The sequence below is a fragment of the Panthera pardus genome, unplaced genomic scaffold, assembly GCF_024362965.1.
Source record: "Panthera pardus isolate Hobbes unplaced genomic scaffold, ASM2436296v1 HiC_scaffold_11, whole genome shotgun sequence".
NCBI lineage: Eukaryota > Metazoa > Chordata > Mammalia > Carnivora > Felidae > Panthera > Panthera pardus.
In genome coordinates, this window is record NW_026526666.1 from 72,503,207 (window position 1) to 72,525,195 (window position 21,989).

General features: G+C 42.3%; 1 protein-coding gene across 1 annotated transcript in view; it reads right to left on the reverse strand.

Moving 5' to 3' along the window:
- The window catches only part of ST3GAL3 (ST3 beta-galactoside alpha-2,3-sialyltransferase 3), a 199,828-nt gene that overhangs the window by 168,719 nt on the left and 9,120 nt on the right, over nt 1–21,989 (reverse strand). Inside the window, 1 exon segment of the mRNA XM_019428981.2 lies at nt 4,548–4,692. Coding sequence (XP_019284526.2) covers nt 4,548–4,662 — 115 coding nt within the window. The 5' untranslated portion in view covers nt 4,663–4,692.

The window sequence follows — 21,989 nt, forward strand, 5'->3', positions numbered from 1 at the left end:
TGGAAGGCTAGAGATGACTGGAGCTGGATACTTCCCTTTCCCCAGATCAGTTAGGTTCTGATACTACTCCAACAGGCTGGGCTCTGGTTAACTAGTTTCCCTTGAGGGCAGGTCTTATTAAGAAGAAAAAACTGTCCTGGCATATTTCAAAACGGTTCCTTTCTTCTCATGTGCCAGATGCATGGGAAGACCTTTCCCCAATATCTCCTGTGAGAATCTGGCTGAGCCCCTGGAAATAAATCTCACAATACTGTGGGGGCCCCCTGTGACTGGCTCCTCCTAGAGTTTTTGATTCTCGGACTTGTCCAGAGCCTCCAGCAATTCATCTATTATAATTCAGGTTTTCCTATTCTGGCACTGCTTCCTGTGACAGTTTTTGCATGCCACTCCCTGTATTCACCTGTCTCTCCAATCTCAGAGGCAGCAGTCTGCCCTGTGTCCTCCCCTCTCTTATGGATCCAAAAAGAATTACTGGTTTTTCTGTCTGCTCAGGTTTTTAGGTGTTGTGAGGACAGAGCGGTAACTTCCAAGCTCCTTAACATAAGAAACCAAAAACTGCAAGCTACAGAACTTTTAAAAACAAGTTGATAATGAGACCAATCTTATACTTAAAGCCTTTCAGGTTAAGCACTTGACCCAGGTCCTGGCAAGTTGACCAAGCCTTGGCCACACACGGCTCTAAGCTGCTCAAAACAAAGCAGTGTGCACCTTGCCACAATGTCTTGGGACTGATGAAATCATAAGATTTTCTGTCTAGAAGGGATTCTATGCCCTAACATGGCATTTCATACACACATCTCTTTTAGAACACAACATATAAGGGGCACCTGGGTGGCTAAGTCAGTTGAGCGTCCGACTTCAGCTCAAGTCATCTCACAGTTCATGGGTTCGAGGCCTGCATTGGGCTCACTGCTGTCAGCATAGAGCCTGCTTCAGATTCTCTGTCTCCCTCTCTCTCTCCGCCCCTCCCCTGCTTGCGCGCTCTCTTTCAAAAATAAATAAACTATTTTTTAAAAATAGAGCTGTTATTGTGTCAATAGGCTGAGACCATGAAGGTCTACGTTCATCTTATATCCACTTTACACAGAATAGTACATGGGCCAAAATAGGAATATACTGCTTACTGAATGCATAATTTAATAATAAAAATCTCTAGATTCCCCCCACCACCATGAAGGAATTCCAATAGATAACCTTGGTAAGTCATAAAAAAGTGTAAAAATTAAGGAAAAATAATGCTAAAGACATTTATTGTTCAAACTTGGAAATACCCCCCCGGATGAAAGACATACAAACTCTTATTGAGCCTCTTTGAAGCCTCAGCTCCTGCATCTGTAAGAGAGGATAATAATAATCAATCTAAACTATGAGGACCAGGGGCACTTGGGTGGCTCAGTCAGTTCGGCGTCTGACTCTTGATTTTGGCTCAGGTCACAGGATTGAGCCCCACATCAGGCACCACACTGAGCATGAAGCCTGCTTAAGATTGTCTCTCTCTTTCTCTCTCTCTCTCTCTCTCTCTGTCTCTGTCTCTCCGTCTCTCTCTCTCTCTCCCTCAGCCCCTCTGCCCCGCTCGTGCTCTCTCCCTGTCTCTAAACAAAAGAAATCAGTGTGCCTGGATGGCTGAGTCGGTTAAGTGTCCGACTTTGGCTCGGGTCACGATCTGATGGTTCACAAACTGGAGCCCCGCATCAGGCTGTCTGCTGTCAGCACAGAGCCTTCTTCAGAAACTCTGTCCCCCTGTCTCTCTGCCCCTCCCCTGCTCATTTTCTCTCAAAAATAAGCATTAAAAAAATAATAATAATAAATTTAATTAAAAAAAACTTTTAATGTTTGTTTATTTTGAGAGAGACAGCATGCGACCAGGGAAGGGGCAGAGAGAGGGAGAGAGCAGGCTCGACATAGGGCTCAATCTCACAAACCGTGAGATCATGACCTGAGCCAAAATTGAGAGTCAGACACTTAACTGACTCAGCCAGCCAGGAGCCCCCACAAAAAAAAGTCTTAATAAACTATGAGGTTCAAATACATCATGAATACAAAGTTCCCATCACAGCACATAGACACTCAGTAAATTACTATTTTCGTTTTATTATTATTAGCAGCAGCAGTAAATTTCACTACACAATGGCCATCTCCTATAGGAGGCTCAATAAACTGACTTTTGTTTCTTGAGTAAAAGACACTTCTCCGCCTTGGTCAGCCATCAGAGTTGGTCATATTACCCTGCTCTCTGATGTTACAGTACAGAAAACAATATGCTACAGTAAGACGGTCTAAAACGACCTATTCAAAGTCAAGTATCTAAAAGGCCTGAGTGTCAGAAGAACAAAAAGATGCAAATAGTGGTTAGTCAGCTGATAATTCACTCCAAGGAAAGCAGACAGCTATTAATAAACTACTGAAGCCTACAGCGCTGGCTCGTGAACACACAGCACCCTGCCACCGCCAAGCCAATAAACTGCTCGCTCGTTTGGAGAACTTCCTTTCTTTCTCTTCCCCTTACTTCCCTTCCTTCTTTCTTCTCCGCCTCCGTCCTGACACTCTCTGCTATTTCTTCTCTGAGTCCCTCTCCTCTCTTTTTACCAATTAGAATACAGAATTCAATCCTATCCTTAGTCTTAGTATTTATTATACTTTTCAATAAAATAAGGAACGTGGGTTTTAAAGACAAACCAGGATTCAGTTCCGGTTCTAATAATTAGCTGTGTAACATTTAATTAAGTCCTTGTTTGCTCAGCTGGAAAACAGGGATAACAGCATCTCCACATGGTTACAGTGAGAAGTAAATTTATTTTAATTTAATTTAACTTCATATAATTTAATATAATTAATAAGTTGTGTAGCCTAACACCTGGCATATGATAGGTCTTCCATAAAGTTAATGTCCTTCTCAACTTCTCTAGGAAAATATTATCTAATTCTTAGTTATGTTGTCTACAGGTCAAGAGTTCTCAACAGAAAAGGAGACCACCATTCCTTGAACATATTTCTATTTTATGGATACAGATGAAATCTATCCATGATGGATATAGAGAATGCTTTTGACTACAGAATTTTGCACTGCACTGATGCAAACACTTGATTCTGGGTAGTCTTCTTGTTTTAAAAAATAAGTTGGGACAGAGAAATTTAAATAAACTCTGGAAAGACAAAGTAATTAGTGAAAATTATAAGCTAACCGTTTAAGAGGCACTGAAACATTCCACGTAAAACAAGAAGTTAAGAGGTAACACTACATTTTAAAAATTGGCTTGAGGGGCGCCTGGGTGGCTCAGTCGGTTGGGTGTCGACTTCGGCTTAGGTCATGATCTTACGGTTCACAAATACGGGCCCTGCATCAGGCTCTGTGCTGACAGCTCGGAGCCTGGAGCCTGCTTCAGATTCTGTGTCTTCCTCTCTCTCTGCCCCTCCCCTCCTCACACTCTGTTGCTCTCTCTCTCTCTCAAAACTAAATAAACATTAAAAAAAATTTTTTTTAGTTGGCTTGAAACTGCTTCAGGAGTTTGGGCCATGTAAGAAATAAATGAATTACTTCATAGGAATGGTTCCGCTATCAAGGTCTCAATACAATAATAGTAGGTCAATGCCACTTGCCTCTTCCCACTCATTTTAACCTGAGACCCAGAGACTGACTCGACTCTCGAGTGAATTCTACACTGGTAGCCAGTCAATGTTTGTAAAAACAAAACTATTTTAGGGAAGTCACATTCACCAGGAATCAGGACCAGACTACCCAGTGTTTCCTGCACCGAACTCAGCCAGCCATCAGACAAACAGAACCAAAAGGAAAACTACATATGGTCACTGTGTGATACTTCGAGCAACATCCAAGAAGAGAATGTGCACCTGCTGGTGACGCCCAATGAGAGCCCTTTGGCCACAAGCCTCAAAACACCACAGCACAGGCCATACTGCATGAGTCGAAACCAAGTCAGGGGGTACAGAGAACTGTGTGGCAAACACTGTGTAACATAGGAGGCCAGGAGTACAAGCCAGAGAAAGGGATTAGGAGGTACTGGGGAGGGTGCGGGGAGGGGAGCCATTATTCTGTTCAGGTACAAGTTCAGTGCCAGCAAGGACAAAATAACTAGGTAGACAAAATTTCTTCAGGGAACATAAAACAAAGACAGTATTAAATTGAAAACTGCAAATTCAAAGAAAAGGTAAAGGCGAACGTTTTCAGGACAGAAGAAAACCAGCTGTGATATGGAGCCCCGAGGCAACGAATACAAATGGGAGAGGCAACGCACTTTAGTAATTAAAAAGCACGGCATTCAGAAACCAGAAGTACTGGAAGAGTTTGGGCTTTTATTGCAGAATAGCATGTTTTTACGGAGATCATAAGAGGATATGCCATGGCATGCAGTTTTTGAAAAACATCAAAGATCTCAACCTACAGCCACAAAAATGGGAGGCAATTTCTGAGCCTGAGTCCCAGGAGCGTGCGGTCTCCTCTCACTGCCTGTCTCCGAAGGGTGTGAGGGCACTGCAGCCCAGCGAACACCCCACGTTCCCTGGGGGCAGGCTGGGGTGACCATACTTACTGGGGTCCTCCCACTGGAGTAAATGCAGCTTCCACGCAGAGTAATACAAAAATCCCAGTACCAGAAAAAGGCAGAGGGCTAGCAGCAGATTGCGCACAAATACCAAGAGTCCCATCTTCACATGGTTTACAATTTCCTACATGACCTAAAAGGAAAAAAAAAAAAAAATAATCAAAAAAATAATTCAGGTCTTAAAGGATAAAGCAATCATCTTGTTGATATACTCTATCTTAAAATAAGTATTTACAGGAGAATTTCCAAACGAAGAACCACCTGGAGTTACCACTGAGTTCCTGACCTAGCAATCCTCCAAGCTGCCCGTCCTGGCCTTGAGACACAGCTCCACCAGTCACTCAGCATCCAAAGCCAGAACTCAGCAATTGTCCCTGCGTTCCTCCTCTCCCTCCTTCCCAGCACCCAATCAATGACCAAATTGTGGCGATTCCAACCTCCCACGTAAGTCTTGAGTCATGCCCCTTCCCCCCATCACTACCCTAGTCCACACCACCGCTGCATTCCCACAGACAGTTCCCCGCCTCCGAAGTGCACTCTCCCGGATCCATTCTCACACGGAGGTAGGACTGGTCCGTTATTCTGACGCCACTCTCCTGCTTCAACCCCGCTGAGCTGGCGTTCCACCGACGTGTAACAAAGTACCGCAAACCCGGCAGCTCCAAGCAACACAGATGTGTTGTCTCAGAGCTCCGGGTGCCCAACGTCCCGGTACACTGTGTCTCAACAGGGTCCTCTGCACAGGGTGTCACAGGGCCAAAACCAAGGAGTCGGTCGGTAGGGCTGTGTTCCTTTCTACAGACACCGGAGACGGATCTGCTTCCGAGCTCATTCCAGTTATGGGCTGAACGCAGTTCCCAGCAGCTGTAGGGCTGATGTCCCCATCTCCTGGCCGGATATCAGTCTCTGCTCCACGCGGCCCCCTTCAGCCACGCTGGGTTAGGTCCCTCTCACTCTGAATCTCTCCAACTTCCCCTTCTACCACATCTTGCTTCTGTCCCCAGCCAGAGAAACTTCTTTGCTTCTCAGGCTCATATGATTAGGTCGGGTCCACTTGAAGAATCCAGGATAATCTCCCTGTTTTAAGGTCTGTAGTCTTTAAAAAAAATTTTTTTTAATGTTTCTTTATTTTTGAGAGAGAAAGAGAGAGATAGAGCATGAGCAGGGGAGGAATAGAGAGAGAGGGAGCCACAGAATCCAAAGCAGGCTCGAGGCTCTGGGCTGTCAGCACAGAGCCCGACGTGGGGCTCAAACTCACGAACCGTGAGATCATGACCTGAGCTGAAGTCGGATGCTTAACTGACTGAGCCACCCAGGCTCCCCAAGGTCTGTAGTCTTAACTGCATTTGCAAAGTCCCTTCTGTCACATGAGGGAACATATTTATGGATACCAGGGATTCAGATGTGGACATCTTTGGGGGGCCATTCTGCCTAACACATCTTTCATTAAATTCTCAATTCCTTGAGAATAAAGGAATTGCTCCTTAGAGTTTAGCAGTTTCTGACTGTACCCCTATTTACTCTCCAACCCATCTTTTGCACTTTCCAACCCTGTCTGTGTCCTTTGCCTTTCTTCTTCCAACTCACTGAACGCAGCCTTGTTTCTTTCCTCAAGGCCTGCCTGGAACATTCTCTGATGATCAGCATTCTCTGATGCTCACCTTAAATGTAACATCAGCCGGGAAGACTTCCTAGGATCACCACCCCCTACCCCACTAAGATATCTTGGCCATGAAATAACATATGAGAAAGAAATTATGTATAAACACTATACATAAAGTGATTAAAAAGTTATCAACTAGAGATTATATAACTGTCCACCTAGAAAAGCCAAGAGAATCAACTGAAAAAACCATCAGAACAAATAAGTAGGTGATAAGATTAATTTACAAAACTCAACAGCTTTTTTTAAGTTTTAATTTAAGTAATCTCTACACTCCACATGGGGCTCGAACTCACAACCCTGAGATTAAGAGTCGCGTGCTCTTTCAACTGAGCCAGCCAGGCACCCCACAAAAATCTTCTTAAAAACTATACCAACAATAACTGATGAGAAGATGTAAGAGGAAGAATTCCATTCATGATGGCAACAAAACCTATAATATATCTAAAAATAAACTTAGGAGGAAATGGGCAAGATTTTCACCAAAGGGCATAAAAGATCTGAATAAATAAAGAAAACACACCAGGCTCCTAAGTGAGAAGTTTCGATATTGGAAATATGTCAGTTCTCTATAAATTCAGTCTGACTCCAGCCAAGATCCATGTTTGTTTGTTTGTTTTAACTTAAATCTAAAGTTAATCCAAAGACTTCATGCCCAAGAAGAGCCAAGAAATTGTTTTTCATGAAAAATAATGAGGATTTGCCTTACCAGATATCAAAACAACTCAAAAAACTAAAAGTAAATAAAATAAAAATACAAATAAAATTAAAAAAAAAACAACTCAAAGCTGTAATTCTTAAGATAGATGAGTACTGGCACAGGAAAAGACAAACAGATGAATAGAACAGAGTCTACAAATGAGCTTCCTTAGTAGAGACAGATAAATAGAGATATACACACATACATACATGTATAAATGATTTTACTTTATCTATATATGAATTTATTCTATGATAAGGATATAAATCTTATAAAGAAAAAAAAACATGATAGGATACATAGCTGTTGATGGGGTTACCTCCAGGAAATAGGATGCAATGTTAGGAAGTACTTTTTCCTTTATATATTTCTAAGTTAAGTTTATTTGTTGTAAGTCACAAGTATTACCTCTACAATTTTTTAACATTAAAAAAACCAAACACCACACTGTAGAAATGTAAAATGGCAGACTCTTTCAGAAGCAATGGGGAAGTAAGTGGCTACTGAAATTTACAACATTCGTGCACCCTGGCCCAGCATTTCTATTTCTGTGACTTCTTCCTAAAGGAACATTCCAACAAATACTTTACAAAATAGGTACATAAATGTCCATTAGCAACACTCATTATAAGAACAAAATACTAGAAAAAAAATTCAAATGTCCATCAACAGGGAACCAAACAAATAAATTATTGTGCATTTACACAATGACATCTATATCAGCTGGGGTCTTGGCAGGAAACAGATGGCACATGCAGAGAATGAACCGAAGGAAATTAATGACAGGATTTTTTATAGCTGTGTGAGTAGAGTGAAAGGAACCAACCACGGGTGGTGAAGCATCCAGGGACTATCAACAGTAGGAAGCTACTCTTGCCCTCAAGGTGAAAGAGCAGGAGACAAAGGGTATCATCGGAAAAGAGAGGCCAGCCATCAGGAAGATCACTACCAAGGGCACAGCGGCTCCTGGAGCCCCAGTAAGGGGTGGGAGGGGTAAGAAATGCTCTGACTTCTCCCACCACTCACCCTCTGATCCCTGTCCATGTCTTTTATCAGCTGATTCCAAGCCAGAGGGCAAAAAAGCCCAGATGATGCTGTTCTTAGATGTCAGTCACCAGCACAGAGGATACAAGGTGGGTGATGGATTGATGAGGGCAAGAGAATGACATGTATAGTATACGATGTACCCATTACACAGAATGAGGCACAGCTGTATGTCCTCACATAGGCAAAACGTCTAGTATACACTGCTAAGTGGAAAAAATCTAGTTGTAGAGTCGTAATATATATGTATGGCCCATATGCTGGTGGTAACAAACAAGGACGACACTGATATTGAAAATTAAGGTTACGTGTTAAGCACATACTTACAAGAATAGGCACCAAACTGAAAAGTGGGTTTGGAGGGTTGTTTTCTTTTCACAATCTGTTTATTTGTACATTTATGTTTAATTTTAATTTTTATATTTATGCAAATAACAAATGTACAAAGGGGTGCTTGGGTGGCTCAGTTGGTTGAGCGTCTGACTTCAGCTCAGGTCATGATCTCGCAGTCTGTGGGTTCGAGCCCCGCGTCGGGCTCTGTGCTGACAGCGCAGAGCCTGGAGCCTGCTTCAGATTCTGTCTCCCTCTCTCTCCGCCCCTCCCCACTCATGCTCTGTCACTCTCTCTGTCAAAAATAAATAAACGTTAAAAAAAATATAACAAATGTACAAAGTTTTCACATTGAAACAGGAATTAGAGACTTGCAATTCCAGCAACACAAAGGCCTGTATCCCATCCAGGGCTCCCGTTAAAAACAACAACAAATTTAAGGGGTAAGCAGCCTGCCTACAAAGGCAGGTGGCTGTTGGAAAGCTATTCCTTTCAGGGACGCCTGGGTGGCTCAGTCGGTTAAGCGTCCAACTTCGGCTCAGGTCAGCATTTCATGGTTCATGAGTTCGAGCTCCGAGTCGGGCTCTGTGCTGACAGCTCAGAGCCTGGAGCCTGCTTTGGATTCTGTGTCTCCCTCTCTCTCTGCTCCTGCCCCGCTCGCACTCCGTCTCTCTCTCTCTCTCTCAAACACAAACGTTAAAAAACAATTAAAAACAAAACAAAACAAGCCTTGCCTTTCAGAAGGCGGCCGTACCTTCCCCTGCTTTCTGTCCTGAATGCAGATGTGATGCCTGAACATACATACAGTCTACAAACCTGAGGCTCCAGCAGACACAGGACCATCAGTCAGTCAACAGATTTACCTATCTGTTCAGCAAATATGACAGCGAGAAGGCTGAACTAATCACCTATTTCACTTCTACCTCCTCTTCCATTAAGGAAAAGGATCTTCAAATGAAGATGTAGAACAAACACCCAAACACCCAAAGAGGAAACTGGTTTCCTAAAGTGGATGACATACAAAGAAACAAATAAAATAAGCGTTTAAAATACGCCAAAACCTCCAAGACGGAAAAATAACAGCACCTCAAAATTCTGAGAGACAAAATTTCAAACTCACAGCTAGGACAAAAGCTTGAGGGTGTTGGGGGAAACCGCTCCTCTCACACACTGTGTGGTGGTGGGAAGGATGGGGCCATGTCTAACGAAATTACATGCTTTGCCCTTTACCCCAGTAATCTCACATTTAAGAAACTATCCAAAGACACACTGACAAAAATTCACAATTCACGCACATGGCTATTTACCGCAGCACTATTTGTAATATAAGAGAGTTAAGTCCTTTGGTCGGAACTGAATAAACTACGGTATATCCACTAAAATGGAGGATTATGCAGCCATGAAAAGGAAGGAGCTCCCTCCTTGTCTGCCTTTCTGAATAATTTAATCTAAAAGCCATTAAGCTTCAGGTGCCAATCAGGGTAGGCGTGGACTGGAGTGAAGAGAGGTGCGGGGCATCCAGCCATCATGAGGGGGTCTCGGGGTGTGGCAACAGGCAATGCTGGGATTAACCAAATAAGTAAGTAAGTACACTGACGCTAGCTAACAGGAGCCAGATTTCTCCATGGTGGGGAAGGGAATTGCAAACAGGAAAAGAGAAAAACTAGAAAAAATTTTGGGGGTTGTACTGAAATTGAAAGGTTTGGTATAAATGGATGGTTTTTGATATATAAAGATATGAACTATAAAAATAAATATAGATGTGGGCAGTGTGTGTGCCTTTGTGTGATACATGCATATATTCCCTAGCTCTGGTCACTGGGAAGAGCCTGGCAGCAGTCATGTCCCAATTACAAAGAGCACGTCTAGCAGCTAGACCTTGGTTTCTAAATACCATTCTTCCCTGACAAGAACCAGGGATCCCTGGAAGCATGGCTGACTGCAGGGCTGAGGCAAAGAAGGCACAAACAAGATAAGCCTGGATCCTTTGCGGTGCCTCGGAGCAGGTAAAGGCTCAAGGAGTGAGGCCATATCGAACGTAAAATGAAGCCAACTTGTGGGGCTCCTAATGGTCAGCTCTGGAGCAGTTCAGATCAATAATAAAAGATCATAACCCATTAAACAAGAGTCTAATAAATGAGGAGAGGAGAAAGTGCTCCCTTAGATCAGAATACCAACTAATGAATGTAGAAGGAATAACGTAATTAGAAAGTCACCATTTGTTATAGCGGCATTATCAACAACAGCCATAGTATGGAAAGAGCCCAAATGTCCATCGATGGATGAATGCATAAAGAAGATGTGGTATATATCTATACATATATATCTATAGATATATCTATATATATCTATAGATAGATAGATAGATATAGATATCTACATATAGATATAGATATCTATCTATATCTATCTATATATATATATCTATATATATAGATAGATATAGATAGATATCTATATCTATATAGATACATAGATATAGATATCTATATATACATAGATATCCATATATAGATATATACATAGATATCTATATATAGATAGATAGATATAGTATATATATAGATATAGATATAGATATAGATATAGATATAATATATAGATAGATGTATATATATATAGTATATATATATACATACACACACACACACACTGGAGTATTACTCGGCAATCAAAAAGAATGAAATCTTGCCATTTGCAACTACATGGATGGAACTAGAGGGTATTATGCTAAGTGAAATTAGTCAGTCAGAGAAAGACAAATATCATACGACTTCACTCATATGAGGACTTTAAGAGACAAAACAGATGAACATAAGGGAAGAGAGGCAAAAATCATATGAAAACAGGGTGGGTGATAAAACAGAAGAGACTCTTAAACATGGAGAACAAACAGAGAGTTACTGGAGGGGTTGTGGGAGCGGGAATGGGCTAAATGGGTAAGGGGCATTACAGAATCTACTCCTGAAATCACTGTTGCACTATATGCTAACTAACTTGAAAGTAAATTTTAAAAATAAATTAAATTTAAAAAAAAAGAAAGTCACCATTTGGTAACCATTTCAGCAATAATTCAGCTAAGAAACATCAAAGGATGCTAAAATTAATGGGCAGAATTTTGAGAAATGGGGTATTCTACAGTCTTCAAGTTTCTGCCCGTAAGATACTTCTTATAATTAGAGGGGAAAAGTGTAACCTTACAATGGAGAAATCGGATAGACGACACAATAAATGAGCTAAACGCTATATGGGAATTCTTGGCAATATTTTTGCAACTCTTTTGTAATTATTTCAAATTATTACAAAAGAAAAAAATTAAACCAGTCCTCAAATGAATGTTCAAATACACATCCAAGTGAGAGATTTTGCAGCCACTTAAGATGTAATTTATGAAATTATTACATTTCATAAATTATGGGGGAAGATGTAATTTATGAAAAAATTATAGTGACATGGGGAAGTGCTTATGGTACAGTAGTGAATGAAAAAAAGACACAGGTATCATGTACCCAGCCATGAAAAAGAAAAGAAAAAGACTAGAGTAAAACATAAAAATAACACTAGATTAATAGCGAGAACTGTTCAGGCTGCAGGAGCTCACCTGGCCTCCCTGTACAGCCACAAAAAAAGCATGCAGGTAAAGAGTTGCCATAAGCTTGCTGCAGCACGTAGAGTGGAGCAGCAATCAGGCTCATCCTCTTCCCGTGTATTCACCTTGGAGAAGGAGGTGTCTCGCTTCTGCCCAAAGCTAGCGCAACAAACACTAAGTGCCAGGAATTATGCAAAGCCCAGGAGACACGAAGACAATCAAACGCATACTCTGCTCTAGAGGGTCACTAAGTTCGCCACTGACCTCTTAACTGTCAAACCCAATGGACATTACTGTCCTCTCGGGCCTTGACCTTCCTGCAGCCTCTGAAACTGGGAGAGGCAGTACAGCATGGTGGTAGGTCCTTTCTCTGCCTTCTTTGCCTACCAATGCCAGCTCATCTTTTAGGTCTCTAAGTCAGAGCAGACTTGGGTCTTACCTCTCTCAGGAAGCTTTCCTTAATGCCCTATACTATGGCTATGTCTGCTCCCATAACATCCCATGCTTACCTATATCACAGCATTTATAAAACATCTTGCCTATTTTTCTGTCTCTGCAAAGAATCAGCATATAATTTGAAAGCAGAATCTATAACTTAGGTCTGTGAATCACCTGCATCTAACAGCACAGCACCTAGTACAGAGCAACACTCAAGAAGTGTTTGTTTAGGGGCCCCTGGGTGGCTCAGATGGCTGAGTGTCTGACTCTTGATTTCAGCTCAGGTCACGATCCCAGAGTCGTGAGATCAAGCCACGCTGAGCGTGGAGCCTGCTTAAGATTCTCATTCTCTCTCTCCCTTTGCCCCTCTTCTCCCCGGCTTGCCGGCTCTCTCTCTAAAAGAAAAAAGAAAAATTTTCTGAAGTATTTGTTTAAGAAATAAACCAATATATTTCTAATTATGTGCACCAACTCAAGACACGATATAAGCTGTACACATTCCAAAACATAATATATCCTGAAGCTATGATTTGTGTGCAAATCATATATCGGCATAGCAATTTTGAAAGAGGAGAGGAGCTTGGGGTACTACGTGAGGCCGTCTTAACATTTTCATTCTGCAGATATCCCCAAGGCAATTTTGTTCCACATCTATGATTTAATTTGCCATCATTATGCTGACCATCCCGAACTTTACCTTCTAAGTAACTGCTTCTGAGTTCCACATCCACGCAACGTCCTGCTCTACAGCATCATCTAGATGTTTCACAGATGCCCCACATTTCCTCCTTCTCCTCTGTTCACTATCTCAGGTGAAAGGCGACATCTTCACAGGTGCTTCTGTCAGAAACCTGGAAATCATCCTTGACACCACCCTCCTTCCCACTCCCACCTCCACATATAATCAATCACTGAGTCCTATGAGTTTCACCTGTGAAATCCTTCTTGCATCCATCCACCCCTCCACCTTCACTACCACCATCCTATTTCAAGTCGCTATAATCTTTGGCTTGGACTCCTACTACAGCCCCCTGGTAAGCCTCCATTACCCATTCTTGGTCTTCGCCGACTCATTCCCCACAGAGCAGCCAATGTGAATTTATCTCATTCCCAAGCTTAGACTTTGCAAATGTCCCACTGTCCTTAGGGTAAGGTCCCAGATTCCTTCACAAGCCACGTAAGGCTCTGCATCATTTGGTCCCTGCCCACCGCTTCCCACGTCTCCTGCCATCCCCTACACCTCACCTCGATGAGTCTGCAACACTGACCGTCTTTCAGTGTTTTCCACTCCCCATGCTCTCTCCCAAGGTCAGGCTGACACTGTCCCGACACTTACGCTTCATATCACCAATTCCCACTCAGACTTAAAGGTTAATTCCACAGAGAAAGCCTTACCTGTCTCCACACTTCAGGTCTCCCTGTTCTAAATTCCCACAGCAGCTGCTTATCCTCTTATGAGCATTTACAGCAATAATTTAACATTCATATTCTGGCTAATTCAGGCAGGGAACGTGTCTGTTTGGTTCACCATTGTATCCTTGGTAGTGACTCAAAAATCTACCTGCTCACTGACTGAATATTTAGTCAGAGTGTGCTCAAAACAAGGTACAGGGGCGCACCTGGGTGGCTCAGTTGGTTGAGCGTCCAACTGCAGCTCAGGTCATGATCTCATGGTTTGTGAGTTCGAGCCCCGCATCAGGCTCTGTGCTGACAGCTCAGAGCCTGGAGTCTACTCCAGATCCTGTGTCTCCCTCTCTCTCTGCCCCTCCCCCACTCACACTCTGTCTCTCTCTTTCTTTCAAAATAAATAAAAACATTTTAAAAAGGTACAAAAGGCATATAATGCTAGGTTATTTTAATTTAGCCATGAAAGTAAAATTATATTAAAAATATGAACTCATTGAAACAAACTGTATCAAACTCCTATAATTTCTAAAACATCCTACAATATGGTTATTTTCTGAACTATACTTAGCAAGAATTTTTAGCCTAAAATGTCAGAATTTTGCTGACCTTCAAATATCAGTCCCTATTGGATATAAACTCAAGTATGACAAAAGCATGCAGAGCAAAAACCAAAGTATTTCCTGAGCATGTCTCCTATGAATATTTTCAAGGCAAGCTAATTAGAAGTTATTATATACTGTACTATTTATTATACAGCTTCCCAAAAAATTACTGAAAAGCTCATCAATTTTTTGAAAACATTTTTGCTGAATGCACACCTCCTATTCAGATGTTATGCATGACTAGGCAGATTTAAGTAATTAATATGCAATATGTTAAATCCTTCTATGCAAAAAAGCTGTGCATTTTCTAAGTGCAAGTAAGTGTGTAGGGTAGGTTAATATTGTTAATATTCATACAGCACACACCGTGAACTGGCCACAGTTTTAAGAGTTTTGAACAACTTAACTCACTGAATCTTCTCACCAATCCTGTGAGGTTACTGTTTCCATTGTATAGAGAAAAAACTGAGACACAGAAAGGTTAAATTACCTTAAGATCACAGAGCCAGTCAGTGACAAAGCCAGAATTCAAATCCTGACCTGGCTTCAGTCACGTAACTTTTTCCACTTGAAGACGCCCTAGAATGTATCAAAACAATAATAAAAGGGCGCCTGGGTGGCTCAGTCAGTTACGCATCTGACTTCAGCTCAGGTCATGATTTCACGGTTTGAGTTCGAGCCCCACATCGGGTTCTCTGCTGTCGCCATGGAACTGGCCTAGGATCCTCTGTCCCCTGCTCTCTCTGCCCCTACCCCACTTGCTTTATCTCTCTCTCTCTCTCAAAATAAATAAACTTTAAAAAAAAAAAAAGAGGGGAGCCTGGGTGGCTCAGTCGGTTAAGCATCCGACTTCGGCTCAGGTCATGATCTCACGGTCCGTGAGTTCGAGCCCCGCGTCGGGCTCTGTGCTGGCAGCTCAGAGCCTGGAGCCTGTTTCGGATTCTGTGTCTCCCTCTCTCTCTCTGACCCTCCCCCATTCATGCTCTGTCTCTCTCTGTCTCAAAAATAAATAAACATTAAAAAAAATAATAAAAAAATTAAAAAAAGAGGAACTAGCCATAACCTCTTAAAAGAAAATAAAAATAGTAAAAAGAAATCAGTATAGGATCTAAACAAAAATGCTGCAACAATGTTAGAGAGGAACCGGGGGGTGGGGAGAAGCATAGTAGATGAAGACCACAAGACAGGAAAAATGTTGTCACAGAACAGATGAAGATCATTAACAAAGATTACCCCAGCCCTACCCACTCCCAAATGGCGCTATAAAGCAAGAGATAACTAAGAGCAGAGACTACAGGTAGCGCTCAGGGAAAAAACAGTAAGACAACATTAAAAAAAAATAAAATTAGCATTCAGGAAGAGTAAACAAAGAAAACTAACAACATCATGGAAATTAAAACCTCAGTGGAAAGTGGTCACTGCTGAAAAGACAGTAAGAGTCATGAGAGCAACGGTGGGGCACCTGGTCGGCCCAGTCCATACAGCATAGAGCTCTTGATCTTGGGGTTGTGGGTTGGAGCCCCACATGGGATGTAGAGCTTACTTAAAAAAAATAAAATCTGTAGGAAGGAAGGAAGGAAGGAAGGAAGGAAGGAAGAAAGAAAGAAAGAAAGAAAGAAAGAAAGAAAGAAAGAAAGACTGGAAGAAAGCAAGCAAGCAAGCCATGGTGGATAAAAAAATGAGCAAGATAAAATGAAAAAGAATAAAAAGTGTAAGAGGATTACTAAAACCCAAACAACAAAACAAAAACATGCAGCAGTAGTAGTCACAGGAGATCCAGCATAAGTGTAAATGGTATCTGAAAAAGAGAACTGGGCAAACAGAAGAGGAAACAAGATGTAAAAATGGATTAGAGAGAGCTGGGCTAAGGGCAAGTTGGCCCAAAGATACAGCGTCTTTGGCTTCTCCAAACCACAACAGCCTAAGGGCAAGGATTACCTGGGGACCTCCAAAGGGAATTCAAAAGCTAGAGGTATGCTGAGGTCCCGGTGACTTCTGAGTGGGTTACAGATTTATTGCCTTTCAGTTCCACATTCACCCTTTTTGCTTGCTCTGTGAAAATGAGCCCGGGCCCTTTTAAGTATTTTTCTTTGCCAGCTCACATGACGTGGAGCTTTGTTAGAAGTTGCTGAAGAGCTACTGCAGGAGGAAAATAGTTTTGCTTCTGGGTGCCAGTGTGTTCCTCTGGGTAGGCTCCTACAGCGCACCTGGCTTTTCCAGTGCCCAGCCGTCAGCAATGAGGAGCAGCAGCCAACAGCTGCCCTCAGCACCCCTCCTGGGCGGTTTTGTACCAGTGCCTCTCATGAGACCCCTCTGTGCAAACAGCTTCCCCCAACACCCCAGAAGGCTGGTTTCCCACTAATTCCACCATGTGGCATCACAGGAACTCATCTGCAACCCAGTGAGTCATGGTCATGTCCACAAAGTCTGTAACTCAACCTGCAGCAGGTGTGGGGGAGACTGTGGGGCTCCTCATGGAGCACTCTCTCTCAGCCCTGGGGTGGGGGCTGCTCCTTATATCTGCTACATCTATATTCTTTAGAGTCCTCTTTACTTCTTTTGAAAAGCTTTATCGAGGGGCACCTGGGTGGTTCAGTCGGTTAAGCGTCCAACTTTGGCTCGGGTCATGATCTCACAGTTCATGAAATCAAGTCCTGTGTCAAGCTCTGTGCCTGCCTACAGCTCGGAGCCGGGAGCCTGCTTCAGATTCTGTGTCTCCCTCTCTCTCTGCCCCTCCCCACTCGAGCTCCGTCTCTTTCTCACTCAAAAATAAATAAACATAAAAAATTTAAAAAATAAAAAAGAAGGGGCGCCCAGGTGGCTCAGTCGATTAGGTGTCTGACTTCAGCTGGGGTCATGATCTCACGGTTCGTGAGTTCAAGCCCCGTGTAGGGCTCTGTGCTGACAGCTCAGAGCCTGGAGCCTGCTTTGGATTCTATGACTCCCTCTCTCTGTCCATCCCCTGCTCTCTCTCTCTCTCTCTCTCTCTCTCTCTCTCTCAAGAATAAATAAAACATTAAAAAAAGAAAAGAAAAAAGAAAAGCTTTATTGAGATATCATTCACATACCATACAATTCACCCAAAGTATACATTTCGATGGCTTTTAGTATTTTTACACAGTTGGGCAAACATTACTACAATCAATTTTAGAAGATTTCCATCACCCCAAAACAATACCCAGCACCTCTTAGCTGCTACCCCCCTGCCCAACATCCTGTTCTCTGAGCCCTAATCTACTTTCTGTTCCACAGAATAGGCAAATGTCTATAGACATTTCATACACAGTAAAACCTTGGATTGTGAGTAACTTGTTCTGCGAGTGTTCCGCAAGAAGAGCAAACATTTCTAATATATTTTAACTTGATAAATGAGCGATGTCTTGCAACACCAGTAGCATAGAACACTGAATGTCACATGATCACAATGGAGTCAATGGTTCTTCTCTCTTGCACACGCTGCAGGATTGTGGGTGATCGTCTCCCATGCTCAGATGCTCCGTCTCAGGCTGCAGTGTTTGGCAGAAATCAGTGATTTTTCAGAACACTGGAAGGTGCCCACACCTGGCACTAGGATAATTTTGTCACTTCAAAGCACCTACAGACAGTCCTCTGCTTTTCCATACAAGAGTAAGCTTAGGAATGCTTTGCTTCACTCTAGGTCAGGCTGCTTGCAGACATAGACCCTTTCCTCTGCTGCCTTATTGCCAGTTATATTAAATACAGTATATGACAAGGGTTTACTAATACTGTACTGTAGTCAACATCCGTGTGAGCATATACAATGGTCCCCATGCAGAAAAAAGTTAAAAAGAACAGTGGTAAGAAGGAGATGATTACGGTGGAAATTAAGAAGGAAATCATCAAGAAGTACGAACAAGGTATGCGAGTGGCCGAAACTGTAAGATTTTCTAAGAAGTCTATGTCTGCATCTCATCTGCAGAGAAGGAGGAGAAAAAGGTGGAGGAATCCCTCACTTTAAATGAAGTTAGGGAGATGTGTAAAATGTGGGAAACAGTGCAAAACGAAATTCTGCAGAAAAGCACTACCCAAATAAGGCTGTAGCCCCCAAATAAGGTTGTAGCGGGGCAAACAATGAATCTGTTTAATGACAATGCAATGTCACATTTCTGCAACATCCTCAGAAGGAGGCAAAAGCAAGTGTCATTGGAAAGGTTCCTTGCTAAAGTTGCACAAAAGGAAAAAGATTACATTGAGCCAAGAGATAGCAGTGATTCCGTTAGTGATAGTGAAAGTTGTCTGACATGATAACCCTCCTCTCTCGTCTCCCTCGCACGAGCCACAAAGGTTTCCAAAGGTAAGTGCAGGTTAATTTACTTTTCTTTACATTTTGTATTTTATTTATTACTTTGTATTATATTATAGTATTGTAATCATTTTTATATCAATATTTTTGGGTTGTGGAACGAATCATCTGAGTTTCCATTATTTCTTTTTTTTAATTTTTTAAATGTTTATGTATTTTTGAGAGCAAGAGAGGCAGAAAGAGGGAAACACAGAATCTGAAGCAGGCTCCAGGCTCTGAGCTGCCAGCACAGAGCCTGATGCAGGGCTTGAACCCACAAACCGCAAGATCATGACCTGAGCTGAAGTCGGACATTTAACCAACTGAGCCACCCAGGCTCCCCTTCCTTATTTCTTATGGAGAAATTTGCTTTGATATACAAATGCTGTGGATTACAAGCATGTTTCCAGAACAAATTACGCTCGCAAACCAAGGTTTTACTGTATATGGAATAATACAATATGTGGTCTTTTGTGACAGGCTCCTTTCACTTAGCATAACATTTTCAAGGTTCATGTATATTGTAGCATGTTATCAGTACTTCATTTCTTTTTATTGCCAAATAACATTCCATCATACGAACACATCACATTTTATTCATCCGTTTATCAGTTGACTGACGTTGGGTTGTTTCCACTTTTTGGCTGAATAATGCTGCTAGGAACACTGATGTGCAAGTTTCTACATGGACATAAGTTTTAATTTCTCTTGGGTATATACTTATGAATGCACTTGGGTATACACCTAGGAGTGAAATATACCTGGTACATATGGTAACTCTATGTTTAACTGTTTGAGGAAATGCCAGCTGTACCTTTGTATGTTCCCATCAGCAGGGTTGTGAGAGTTCTGATTTCTCCACACCTGTGCCAACCCTAGTTCTTATCTGTCTTTTTGATTACAGCCATCCTAGTGGGTATGAACCAAGCAAATGGAACAACAGATGTATAGATACAAAAATGGATAATTAGAGAGAGCTGGGGTGAGGGCAAGCGTCTCATTCTGGTTTTGCTTTACATTCCATTAGTTAATGATGTTGAGGAGGGGCGCCTGGGCAGCTCAGTCGGTTAAGCTTCCAACTTCGGCTCAGGTCATGATATCGCGGTCCGTTAGTTTGAGCCCAGGCTCCGTGCGGACAGCTCAGAGCAGGGAGCCTGCTTAGGATTCTGTGTCTCCCTCTCTCTCTGCCCCTTTCCCCACTTGTGCTCTATCACTCTCTCTCAAAAAGTAAATAAACATTTTTTAAAAATTGTTTTAATAATAAAAAAATGATGTTAAGCATCCTTCCACATGCTTATTTTTTTACTTACTAGTTGATTTCATGTTACTTCAAATCCCTGTTATAGTTAACAATTCTTGAAGTTTGGGGGCACCTGGGTGGCTCAGTTGGTTAAGCGTCCGACTTCGGCTCAGGTCATGATCTCACAGTTCATGGGTTCAAGCCCCGCATGGGCTCTGTGCTGACAGCTCAAGGCCTGGAGCCTGCTTCAGATTCTGTGTCTCCCTCTCTCTCTGCCCCTCCCTTGCTCACATTCTGTGAGTGTGATCAAAAGTAAATAAACATTTAAAATAATAATAACAACAATAATTCTTTTTTTTTTTTTTAATTTTTTTTTAACGTTTATTTATTTTTGAGACAGAGTGAGACAGAGCATGAACGGGGGAGGGGCAGAGAGAGAGGGAGACACAGAATCAGAAGCAGGCTCCAGGCTCTGAGCCATCAGCCCAGAGCCCGACGCGGGGCTCGAACTCACGGACTGTGAGATCGTGACCTGGGCCGAAGTCGGACGTCTAACCGACTGAGCCACCCAGGCGCCCCAATAACAACAATAATTCTTAAAGCTTGACTGCTCAAAGTCCCATGTGGTTTCTCTCCCCTGATTGGACCCAGGCTCCTATAACACAGGTCGTCAGTGACTAAGTGAAAATTAGATATCTACCAAGATGATAAAAACAGAAGACGGAAAATGTTTTGTCCCTGGTCGGATACTCCCTTCAGAAGTAGCTGAGGAAAAGGGGGGTTGGGGAGGGGTTACCCAAGGAAACAAAACTTTCAGTTCTTTGTTTTTACTCAAAAACCAAACAAACAAAAAACAACCCTTTCGGAATAGGAGCTGTTAAGGTTTGGTTTTAAGGGGGTTTTGCTTAACACTGTTTTAATGGTGTTTGGAGGACAAGGTTGTAGACATGGTGCCTTATTTGGAAAAGGTAAATTCTATGTGGAAGTTTAAAAATTGCTGAACGCAATCAGTTTGAGGAGATGACCCTCCTTTGCCTGAGCCAATTGAGATCAACAGGCAGGGGCTGAAGGGGGCTGGGAGATGGCAATGTGTCCAGAAAACTATAGCATGAGAGCAGTCAATAACAACACTTAAACATGGGCATGGCAGTGTTCCAATAAAACCCGCAAGTTCATTCGCCAACCCCTGGTATGTACAGTACGTGGGATATAACATGTGGCAAAAGCATAAAAACACGTATGGGGCTTTAAAAACTTTAAATTCAAGATAGTTTTCTCTGGTGAACGAGGAAAAAGACTAGGGAAAAATACTTATGAGGCATTTATTGGAAATGTAATGTTCTATCTCTTTAAGCAAAACAAAACAAAACTCTGATACGATATGGCATATTAAGGCTTTAGGGGCACCTGGGTGCCTCGGGCAGTTGCCTGTCCGGCTTCGGCTCAGGTCACGATCTCACAGTTTGTGAGTTCAAGCCCCACGTCGGGCTTCCTGCTGTCAGTGCAGAGCTTGCTTCTGATCCTCCGTCCCCTGGCCCCCTTTCAAAAATAAACATTAAAAAAGAAAAAATAAAAAAAGACCTAGTGATAGGTATCATTATAGTGTTCTGTTGTTTTAAGCGTAAAATACAATATTAGAAAATATGGGGGCACTGGCTGGCTCAGAGGGTAGAGCATGCGACTTTTGATCTCAGGGTTGTGAGTTTGAGCCCCAAGTTGGGTAGAGAAAGTACTAAAAATAAATAAATAAACTTAAAAAAAAAAATAAAACAGGGCCACCTGGGTGGCTCAGTTGGTTAAGCATCCGACTTCAGCTCAGGTGTCATCTCACTGTTTGTGAGTTCAAGCCCCATGTCGGGTTCTGTGCTGATAGCTCAGAGCCTGGAGCCTGCTTCAGATTCTGTGTCTCCCTCTCTCTCTGACCATCCCCCACTCACAATCTCTCTCTCTCTCTCTCTCTCTCTCAAAAATAAGTAAGCATTAAATTTTTTTTTTAAAAAATAAAGCATTTAAGGGACCTGGGTGGCTCAGTCAGTAGAGCATCCAATTCTTGATCTGAGAGTCATGAGTTCAAGCCCCACACTGGGCAGGGAGACTACATACATACACACATG